An 11,729-nucleotide genomic window follows, 5' to 3' on the forward strand; every position below is an offset into this window, starting at 1 on the left:
ATGGTCATAAACAATATAGGAATCTATTGGTGCCAGCACTGGGAGCTATGCCGTGCTGCTTTACTCAGCTTTATGCCACCATATGGGGGTTACAGTGGGTGATGTGCTCAGTGACCAGCTGCTTTCACAGCCCTTCTGGGGAGCAGAGGGGCCCAGGAGCAGCCCAGCAGCAGTGGTACAAAGCTGCCAGCCACAGCCACGTACTGCACACATGGCACAGAGCTGTGCAGTGCCACTTGTGCCAGGCACAGCCCTGCAGGACAGACGTGGTGCATGGTTGGAGCATGACAGTGCCATCCCAGCAGGTCTCAGCAGTGTGCTCCTGCAGCAGGAAGTGCCAGGGTTGTATTGTGTGGCCTCACTTCAGGAACAGGCGCATCTGCCGGTCACCAATCACAAACCTTGCAGGTGGGAAAAGAGAGGTTCAGGGTGGCATCTGCACTGTTGTAATGTGCATAGGGAACACGGAGTGCAGCAGCTCAGCACCAGCCCCATGGGGAGATGCAGATGAAGTCAGCAGACACATAGGGCTTGGAAGCAACGGGAGGCTTTGCTGCCTCCTCCTCAGAGAGAAGAGGAAGAAGCAGAGGGGCTGGGGCTCTGCTGCAGGATGAGTCAGGGAGCAGGGAGAGGGCAGCCCCACTGTAGCACCACGCACCTCATCAGCAAGGTGGAGATCAGGCAGGCGATCAGAGGCCCGACCCAGTACACCCAATGGTAGGTCCAGTAGTTGGCTACTACAGCTGGCCCAAAGGCTCGGGCAGGGTTCATGCAGGGTCCGGATGCAGCACCCCTGGAAAAAGAACAAACTGCATGAGCTGCTCCTGAGGGCTGGAGCTGCTCATATGTCCTGGTTCCATTTGCAGGGATGCCCAGCATGGTGTGAGAGGTGCTGAGCCCAGCTTTTAACCAGAGAAAGCTCTGTGCTGTGTGCAGGTAGCAGAACAGTGCAGGGGAGACGACAGCGGTAACAGCTTAAAGAAACTGCAACAGGTAAATATTTGCACATGAGGTTTGAGCGATGTTTAACTAAGAGCTCCGAGTCCCGCTAGAGGGGGCACTGCCTTAACTAAACAACCCATTAGCAGCCAGAGCTGTGTGCTCGTTATCTGGGTGCAGTGCCATAGGACCTGGGCTGCCTGCCCCGAGAGCCTGCTGCACAGCTGAGCCTGGCAGCGATTCCAGCAGCCGCGAGGACACACACTGAGGAGCTGCCCTTGTTTGCTCAGGGCTTCCTACTGTCAATACTGCTGGGGTGGCTGCTCACTTTTATCAGTCCACAGCAGGTAATTGCAGAGGCTGCTGCGGAACGAGGTGTCCACGTGCTGGACTCAAGCCTCAGGCCTCCCTGCCACTTTTCTGGAGTGTGCCCAGCAATTCCCCCCTACCAGTGCCAGCAGGGCCAAGCATCTGATCTGCCAGCATCCATGGACATGCTCAGAACCCATCAGTTGTCCAGGCCAGAAGGCACAGGGCAGGGCAACAAGGGGTCATACCCCATCCTATCCCATCCCATCTCATCCCATACTAAATCATCCTGTCCCAAACCATCCCATCCCAAACCATTCCACCCTCTCCCGTACCATATCATCCCATCCCAAACCATCCCATCTCATCCCATTCTACCCCAAGCTATCCCATCCCATTCCATACAGTCCCATTCCAAGACCTACCAACTCAAACCATCCCATCCCAATCTACCCAAAACTGTTCCATGCCATGTCATGCCATGCCATGCCATGCCATGCCATGCCATGCCATGCCATGCCATGCCATCCCATCCCATCCCATCCCATCCCATCCCATCCCATCCCATCCCATCCCATCTTGTCCCTCTACCCGCTCTGGTACAGGATGCAGCAACTCTGGTGCCAGATGGGGTGTCAGCAGGATGCCCGGTGCTGGGAGCTGGCAGCCCCAGGCTCTGCACACCACAAACTGCAGAGAACTGAGTGGGAGCCCCATCCCTGCACTGTGGATCTCATCTTGGCCCCTGCAGCTACTGGAGTGGAACTAGTGGGGCTGCATTCGCTACACTTGAGGGAACTCGAGCTCACCCCGCAAGGATGTTGATGGTGACAATCAGGGCAACGCAGACAGGTGCCAGAGGGCTCTTGGTTTCCCCATTGACTGCACTCAAGCAGACCACGAGCATCAGGATGGTGGTGAGGATGATCTCGTTGCCCAGCGCAGGGCCAATCTGCGCGTTTGTTTTGATGACGCTGAAGGCCCCTCCGGCACTGATGGCGTAGTTATCACTGCTTGCCACGGCCTGGGGGGGGACACTTGGTTGGTGCTGTCCCTCTCCATATTGTTGTCATTTCGGACATATGTGCTCGCTGTCAGGGCAGCGTGGGCGGGCGGAGTGCTGGGCTAAAGAGGAGCTAATCTCAGCACTTTCCTCCTGCAAGCCAGCCCTAAGCGCCTGGCAAATATAAACTCATTAGCGAAGGCTCTTAGTGTCTCTGGAGATAATAAGCCGGCTGCGCTCCGCCAGACACGCACAAAGCGTGGGGCTGTGCAGGGCCCGGAGCCCGGGGATGGGCCACACCGATTCAATTAATGGTGCAGAATACCCTGGCAGGGGAACACTGTACCGAAGCAGCAGAAGCTGCAGATGTGCTGTGCTCTGCCATGGGCAGCACCTCTATACCTGCACACAGCCCAGCTTGGAAGCAGGGCCACGGGAGCAGGAAGCAGGCACAGAGCAGCTCGTGCTCACACAGCACACTGTGGTGCAGGATTGTATGGACATTAGAGCTCTTAATTACGCTGAGAACCGGTACCTGTAGTGCCCCTTGCCCTCTGCAGCGCACACTTGGGGCTGTGCATCAGCTCCGGATGAGTGGGAGCATGGTCCTCTCACCCCAGCAATTAACAAGCCCCCCTCCAATGTGTGTACCTTTGTCAGAGCAGCTCCTAGGATCCCTCCACAGAGTTGGGCAATGCAATAGGGGATGACCATGATGAGTTTCATCCCACCGACCAGCCACACGCCCAGGGACACAACTGGGTTGAAATGAGCTCCGCTGTAAGGGAAGAAAAGCCTCAGTGTGGAGCTCACCCCAAATGGGGCTCTGCCTGCTGCCTTGCCCCTGCTCCCCTGCTGTCCTCCTTGGATCAGGCAGTGTGAGTGCTGCACTCACTACAGGCTGGAGCCATGAACACCTTCTTAGCACTTAGAAGGTGTAGGACACATCCTGCAAGAAGCCAGAGGGCAGGGCAGGGGGTGTTTCCCATGAAAAGGACATGACACCTCTCTCTCTGTGGCCCCCAGTGCCATGCCCTCACTCTCACACAGCAGTGGGTGCTCGCCTGGTGATGGGGCCCAGATTGATCATCTCGAAGTCCACATGCCAGACAAGCTCAGATACCTTTTAATTAAGACAGATTATCATGGGACGCGCATTAATGAACAAGTTTCATAACCAATCAACCCTAACAATAATTGCTGGTGAGTCAGTGCGTCTAGGAGCCACAATTATGTCTTATTCTTCAGACGTAATTAAAAGCTGATCATATGAAAGCCTGAACTTGGGTTGTCTCAGTCAGCCCGAGGCAGGAGGGTGCTGTGAGCCCCCAGGCAGGGACAGCCCCTGGACTCATCCTGGGCTGCATAGATCCACAGCTGGGAGATGGAAAGAGAAGGCAGTGAAGCCCCACAGGGACCTGTTCAGTCTTCCATCCAGAAAGAAGCTGTCTGGGAGTCAAATAGCACCTATTTCAGTGAGCAGCTTTGTCTAAATGTTGCTTTAGAGGAATTGAAACCGTTTGTAAGTGGAATCCAAGCGTTTCCCAGTGCACAGGGGAATAGATCACACAGGTCAAAATGTGTCATCCTGACATCGTTTCAGAAGGAAATGTTGCAGATTTCCCAAGTGATGTTTTTGCTTCAGCTTTGACCTTTTTTTTTTCTCCTTACATTAAAAAGAGCTAAAACCAGAGTGCTGCAACCAAAGCCAAAGAACCTCCCCCAGACCCAGAACCTCGTACACAACCATTAACCAACAAGCACGGTGCAGCTGGGGATGCTCCCAGGAACGGAGGGCACCCAGGGCTGTGTGACAGGAGAGCTGTGAGCACACCCTGGGGGCTGCCACCCCCTTACCTGATGTTCTCCAGCATGACAACAATGGGCACGATGGACAAACCATGCACCAGCGCCGGCTGCATCCTCCCAGTACCAAGTGTGTCCTCCACAACCGACAAGCAGCCCATGAAGACAAAGATTGTGCTGCCCATCAGCTCAGCCAGGCAGGGCATCACATAGCGCTCATACCAGTGTGGCTTGGCAGGTGGGTGCTCGGCGTCCACCATCTCTTCTTTGGTGGAGGGCTGCCCGCACAGCACGAGGGGAGCTGGAAGAAAGCAACGTCCCGCTGAACAAGGAGCTGGAAACCCAAATCTCAGCCCCAGTTGCACCGAGCACAGCCCACATCCCAGCGAGGAGCACAGCAGCTGGGCACAGAAGGGTACTGATGCTGTCCCAGGGACACTCACCCTGCGAGAGCTCGATGCCAGGGCTGCCCGACGCCAGCACGGCTGCTGCAGGAACCGGTGCCAGGGAGCACCACGCGGTCCCAACTGCTACCAAGCTCCCCCTGCCCTGTATATGTGAACTCTGGGGCTGGGAGGCTCTAAAAGATGGACTGCATTTGCATTGCCCAAAAAAAAAAAAAAAAAAAAAAAAAAACAGATAAAAAGGGGCAATAAAAGAAGATAGGCCAACCCCCAGGAATATAAAACCTATTTATCACTGTCACTCCTTGGTTCAAGGTTTTGCTTTTTATTTCCCTTCACCTAGTGGTTTGGGTTGGTTTTTTTTTTGGGGGGGGGGTTTGTTTTTTTTTTGGTTGTCACTGTTGGTTTAGAGTTTGCAACCAAGGCAGAGGACATGACCACTCCCACAGTGCATGCTGCATGTACCTGGGATGCCAGCTGCTGCTGCTGGGAGGGAAAATGTATGACAGCCCCTGACACTGCATGCACAGGGGCACCCATGGATCCAGCAGTGTCCTGGTAAATGCAGAGAAAAGAGAGCAAGTACTCTGCCCACTGAGAACCCAAATCCTGCACCCTCAGACAGGGCTGAACTCACCTGAAGAAAGGAGAACCCAAGCCTAGGACTAAGGCAGAGATTTGGGTATGAGTGCTGCGCTGTGCACTCATGGCACTGTGCAATTTAGAGCCCCAGGATGTTCATGGATGGGCAGCGCTGGGGCTGAAGCACATGGGGAAGCAGGTGGGTGCACCTGGGTAGAGGCAAAGTGTCCCAAAACCTCCCAGTGTCGTTACCTACATATCCAGTGAACAAATGGTGTTTAGTTCATGTTGCTGCATTAACATCAGTGGATGTTAAGATCCTAAAGAGAGCATCAGCGAGCATCAGCACAGGGAGAACTCACTGAAAATAGTGTGCTTGGATCCACCTGCATCTCTGAAAGCTGACACTGACTACCACATAGTGGATCACTGGGCACACACTGTGGCCCAAGCACAGGGGAGGGTATGAGGATGGCACCAGCTGCAGCCAGGGATGCCACATTTCTGCCATCCACATGGGGAGAGGGACAGCTCTGGTGGCACAAGGCCCCAGGGCTGCACCAAGCAGTAAGGATGTGTTCATCATCCCACTGGGGATGGGTGCTGAGCCCCCAGGGGATGTGAGCTCGCCCCTTGAGCAATCGCTTCATGTTTGTGGTGGGTCATTAAGGATTGGGGCTTACGGTATTTTTTCTCTTGTAAGCAAATGTAAAGAACGCCAACAATGTTTTATGGTGTTTTCACAAGACACTGTGGATAGCAAGGAAATTTCCACTGGTCTGTCTCAGAGGGGCTGCTGTGGCCATGCAGAGTAGGGCCAGGCAGCAGGCAAATGGAATCCTGCTTCAGGAACCTCTACCACTTCTCTTCCTTTGCTGAGATTTGGTTCCCTGCAGACAAAACCTCTTGACCAGAGCTTGTTTAAATCACTGGAACAGGGAGAGCGAGCCACAGAGTTGGCAGCTCCTTGGTCATCCCACAGATACCCTTGCACAGACCCATGGCACAGAACAAGGGTGCAGTGTCTCCAACCCACAGAGCTCCAGCAGGATCCCAGTGGAGAGCCAACCCCTCTGCACTCCTCAGGGCTTCGCAGGGAGCAACCTGAGCTTGGATAAAAGGAATGTAGAGGATTGACTCTTTGGGGTGCTTACGAGAGGTTACTGCACCACATCCCAATTGCATTTGGTGCTTCTTGAAGTGCTGCATAAAGACAGAGCGATGTGGGACCGGGGGGGATGATGGGCACTTCCCGTCCGCTGTCTTTGCAGCACAAGTGGCAGTGCCATGCCCTCAGGGCAGAGGACATAGAGGGATCTCCAGAATTTTCCCAGCAACTAATCTGGAGCACTGGAAGGTCACAGCCCTAAAGTGAAGATTAACTCAACGTCCTTGGCTTTTAAACATTTACCATTATTGTTTGGGAGTAGGGATGTTTGGCTGAGCCCGCTGCAGGAAATGCTCCACGCTCATACAACAATGCAGCAGTCATCCTGGGGCAAGCAGAGCTGCTGGGCACTCATGTGCCATCCACACCTCACCAAAGTGATATAAAAGACCTATATTCATCACCACTGTCTAGCCAGGGAGTGCTGGATTTCCTTTGTGTTTGCTCTGAGCCTTCTCTCTTGGACTTCCAGCTCTTCAGCATGATACCTTTCACATAACAGGTCAAAAGGAATTCCAGCAGACCCATTCAATCCCATCTGAATGCTGCCCCAGCAGCACACCCGCCCTTAGTGCAGGATGCCATCACCACACAGACACAGCATTGCTCCTCACACCTTCTTGTGGGTAAGGTTAAACACTTGGAAAGAAGGGTCTATTTCAGGGAGCTGAATACAATCTACACTCATGGAAAAAGGCGTGGGGATAAGAACAGATAAATCTGTTCGTATTATCAGACATTTATTTTTGTCCTTGTTTGTGCTTGCACTGATCATGTGGATTTCTTAAATAAGTGACAACAGCAACTGTGTCAATCAGTACAGGAAACTGTAGTACAAAACCAGCAGCGCCTCAGAAAACCCCTTCCAGGAGCTACACAGAACACTTTTAACATCCATCCATCCACACAAAGAGGTCTGAGTACCTCTTTTAGGTCTAGAATCACCCCAAAAGCATTTTGTTCTCTTTTCCCTTCTTCATCACGCAGCTCCATAACTTCCTTTGTTTGCTTCTCCACATGAATCATAGAACCAAACTCAACTCACCCAAACTCAAAGCAGCACTGAAACAGACACCGACCAAGAACACGCCACTATCCTCCAGCAGCACCCAAATGCAGCAGCAGCTGCGGGCAGAGCCCATTCATGCTGCACTGATACATTTGGAGGGACAGATTTCTGGTTGGATGTCTCTAAAAAGTGCAACTGCTGCAGTGAGAACCAACACGGCCAGCATCCACATCCAGCTCCTGCAAAGCAATAAAGGAACCCATCTGGCACTTCCTTATCTTGGCAGTATTTATCCTGGGGACTGATAATCGAATGGTTTCACAACTGCTATTGAATGAGAACTTGCAGAATTATTTGCAGCTCGTAGCAGTGACACAGGAGGGCTGACCTCTGCCCACGTGCGATGCTGTGGCGTAACAGCAGCACTGGGGATTGCTACAGTAATGCTGGATGGAAATTTCCAAGGGTTCCTACGCTGGGGGAACCCTGTTCTTTTAGGGACTGATTGGGGTCAGTTGTGCAGATGCAGAACAAGGCTGATTTTGGAGAGTGGTGAAAAGTCATATTTAGACCTTATCCTTCATATTGAACATTAACATTCATCAAACTCTACCAAGGCAGAAGCTGCCTCTGGCTGGAAAAGCTCCCTGTGCTCCTGCCAGAGGGGCATCAAAAGCTGTGAGGTGCAGCAGGGTTTGACCGAGCAGAAACGAGCCAGGGCACTGATCAGGAACCCATCCCTGCAAAACACATCCTGCCCGTGTGAGGCCTGCCTGACAGAGCTGCAGTGAGTTACATCCCAAGCTCATTCACACCAGAAACACGTGGCCTGGTTGCTGCACACCACGGGTAAGCTGTTAGGGAGGAGCAGCACCAGTCCCAGTCACTAAGTGAGGCAAAAATAAGCTACTCCAGGGCCAGGGAATATGCTCTGGGAGGGTGTCTTACCAAAATGATGTTTTATGCATATGTGCTTGCCCATGTAAGTCAGAGGAAGCCATCAGGACTGGCATGTGGGCACAGGCTGTCATCACTGCACAGAACAGCTCCTGCAGTGCAGAGGGCACTCACAGCTTTTGGTGCATTGATGTGTTTTTAAATCTCAGCTCTCACTGATCTTGACACTACCTGTCACATAACCACCAGGCTTAGCTGTGGCTCTGCACCTCGTCTCATTTCTCACATATTCACTTGCCAACACCTTTGACCCAGCAATCTCAGATGCTTTTGGCACATTATAACAGAGGCTTTTCAGGATGGGTACACCTTCCTGGGTGCTCTCCATCACCCAATCCAGTAGCACTAATGCCACCAGCTGGCCCAGAGCCACACGTAGAGCAAGGAGCAAGCAGCAATGTGGCAAGCAGGGGAGAGGTCTGGTCAGAGCTGCACAGAGGGCGTCCGACACTGCAGGTTGAGCATCCATTAACAGGTTCTTATTCCATGAATCACAAGGAAGAAAATAGCATCTGCATGGAGACATGAGGATGTTAGAGATTAGAAGGAGAATTCTGAGATGATCAGATACAGATACTGCTCGAGCTCAGTCAGGTATGTGGTAAGGGTGGGGTGGAGGGGTTGAGTTCTGTCCCACAGGCTCAACTGGCAGTACCTGTGGTGATGCAGATCCCACATATTCCTTTCCAAATGATTTGAAGGCCTCTGCAAGAGTTAATGCAGACTATGAGGGCAGAGCAGACAGGAGTCTGCCCCAGATGACACAGAGATGCTGTTGATTAAAAAAAGTGAAATGCCATTATCTCCACTCATCTGAAGCAAAACGAATTTGAAACACAGCCCAGCTGGCTGAACAACAGACCCAGCACAGCCACAGCCAACTCTGAGCAAGGAAGAAGTGAAACATTTACTGCTGTCTGCTTCAGAAGCACTTCATTGCTTCTTAGAAATGGAAAGAACCAACGTGCCTCCAACCTGTAGGCATGCTTTCATAATGCCATGTCTTCGATCCAGCAAATGGCTTTGCGAGGCAGCACACACACCCCACGGCAGCACAGCCCTTGTGAGTCACAGATCTGTGGGTGGAAGGGCCTCGCATGCTATAAGCTCATTAAAAGCAAGACAAGCAGCTTAATGGGCCACTGCACGATCCAAAATGTGGTACTGAGGAGTTCCAAAAAAGCAGCAGCCGTATAAAGGGCTCAGACGTGGGGAATACAGTTGCTGTCTAAAGGAAAAGGACTGGGGAAGAAGGGGCATGAAGGAAAGATGTGCACGCCTGAATTCCAGCCTCGATGAGCAGACGTGATTAACAGTTCCTTTGGAAAGGTTTAATTTCTCCTCAAATGTAGAAAGTGATAGATACATACGTATACACACACACGCAATAAACCTAACAAATACTCCGTGCAAATCATCAGTGAAGAGACCATGTGTCATAAAGCCAGAAAGACTTCACACAGCTCCAGGCTTAACTGGCAAAGAAGTTAAATAGATCAGAGCTGAGTCCATACTGAGTAACCACACTTCAGATATCAGAAAGTGAGCTGCCAGGCAGCACCAAGCCATGTCTGCAGAACCCAGGAGTAAACCATTCCTGGACTGCTGAATCAGACTCATCTTCCCATGAAAATGTGGGCTGGTCTCACAGGCAGCACATCTGAAATAAAAAACAATAGCTCTTCCAACTGTGACTAACAACAAAGGAGAAGAAAGAAGTACAGCAGAACTGACTGAATTCTTCTTACCTCTCCTGAAATGTACATCTCAGCCTGGGAAGACCATATTTTGTCAGAATTCCACAAGCCTGTTCAGCTCTGTTTGCCTCGTCAACAAAAACAGTGGTACAGAGGGAGGACAGAAGGCATGTGTCCGTAAGGAATCTTTCCAATCTCTATGCTCTGAGTAGCAGCTGCAGATATAATTCTGTGCTGGCAGTGTTTCAAATGATGTTATATCCATACAACTCTGCCCTTGTGCCTGATACTCTTGTCTTATGGCAGTATTAGTGTGCTGTTCTTACCCAGACACAAGGTTTTAGTACCCACTGCTCTTCAGAGGTCTGTTTTTTGCACTGTCCTTCTGAAGTGGCAGACACCAAGAAACCCATTGCATACTGGTGTTCCAGCCAGATGAACACCCACTCTCTGCTCAGCTACACACAAAATCAGGAGAAACTGCACCGTGAAGATGAGCATGAAATCATGATCTTCTTATCTTTCCCACATTCAGCAAAGAAGTTTGAAGGACTCCAATCTAATTAAGACAAATTCATAGATGCTTGTTGGACTTGGCTCCTTGGGTTCATGTCAGGCTGACAGAGCGATGGCATAGTGGGAACAACAGCAAAAAATAATCAAAATTAAGTAACAACAGTGCGAAAGTAGAAGGCAGAAAAGCTTCAGGCCATGAAAAGCGGCAGGCTGCCTGTCCCCTGCTTTGCTAGAAACAGAAGGGCTCATCAGGAAGTCTACTTCCCCAGTCTAGGCAGCAGGCAACTGCAATAGAAAAAAATAAAAAAAACACCCAAGAGCAAATCCTATAGTCTCTGGTTATAGCTGCTGTGCACAAGAAGGAGCTGTGATGGCAAGGTGAAAAAGCAAGACGTACCTTTCTGGTCTCCTGCATCAGCAGAGAGAAAGGGTCAACAGTAACACAGAGCAGGACAGCCTGTACATAGCTCTCAACAGCTCTACCCTTCCTAACTCCAACAAAAAGCACAGGCAGGAGCATGCTGGTGAGACTGTTAGCTTGGAAACAAAGGCTTTCAGTCCCTTTCATTGCTGCACAAAGGATGCTGCTCTTCCCTTTGGGAAAAAGAGCTTAAGTGAACACTTTGCAAAGACTGAAAAGAGCTCTAACCAAATACTGCATTTCTGTGCCTTGTCATTTAAGAACTCAGCTTGACACAAACATAACAGTGGACTGCCTGCAGTTCCCAGTGACTGAAACTGGCACTTGACTGTGAGATAAGAGCAGCAAAGTGAAGGCCATTTCTTTTTTCTACTTCTGCTCCTTAGAAATGGACTGTTTTGTTTTTCTACAACCCCAATGATCTCCTTCCCTAATTCTCCAGTCCAAACCCATATCAACCATTTCCAAAGATAGTTTTACACTACAGGAAGTTGCAGAGTACAGGAGTCATTGCTTACCCTTGCAGCTACTTCTAATAAAATACTCCTGTTGAAGCGTTTGCCAAAGAGAAAAATGCAGTCACTAAAACAGAAATGAATAGGTCACTTCTAATAAATAAGACAGTAGGAAAATTATAAATATTAAACATTTATTATTTTCTCATCAGAAGGTTGCAGGATTCAATTCCAAACAATAAGAAGGGGGTTAGGTTTTCTTGTTAGGATGTGGATTTTGTTCATTTCTCTCAAGGGGAAAGAAAGAGACTGGTGTAAAAATACTGCCAGAAGGAGTGCAAATATCTTTTACTTTCTTCCTCACCACAACCATCCCCATGCTGAACTGCCAACCCTTCTCCCAGTTAAATAAAGCATGCTTTAATCATGGACCCTTTCCTTCTTTCACTCTTCCCACATAAAG

At 50.6% G+C, this 11,729-nt stretch overlaps 1 protein-coding gene across 1 annotated transcript; it reads right to left on the reverse strand.

Moving 5' to 3' along the window:
- Positions 1-358: 358 nt before the first annotated feature.
- On the reverse strand, positions 359-4,317 carry AQP8 (aquaporin 8). Its single transcript, XM_065733040.1, has 5 exons — positions 4,109-4,317; positions 2,903-3,029; positions 2,058-2,272; positions 659-793; positions 359-401 (listed from the first exon to the last, which is right to left on the reverse strand). Exons 1-5 carry the CDS (start codon positions 4,315-4,317, stop codon positions 359-361), a joined length of 729 nt encoding a protein of 242 aa, XP_065589112.1.
- Between the last annotated feature and the right edge of the window lie 7,412 nt (positions 4,318-11,729).

The sequence above is a fragment of the Cyrtonyx montezumae genome, unplaced genomic scaffold (assembly GCF_038088225.1).
Source record: "Cyrtonyx montezumae isolate F1298 unplaced genomic scaffold, pur_monq_1.0 scaffold_16, whole genome shotgun sequence".
In the NCBI taxonomy this organism is placed as follows: Eukaryota; Metazoa; Chordata; class Aves; order Galliformes; family Odontophoridae; genus Cyrtonyx; species Cyrtonyx montezumae.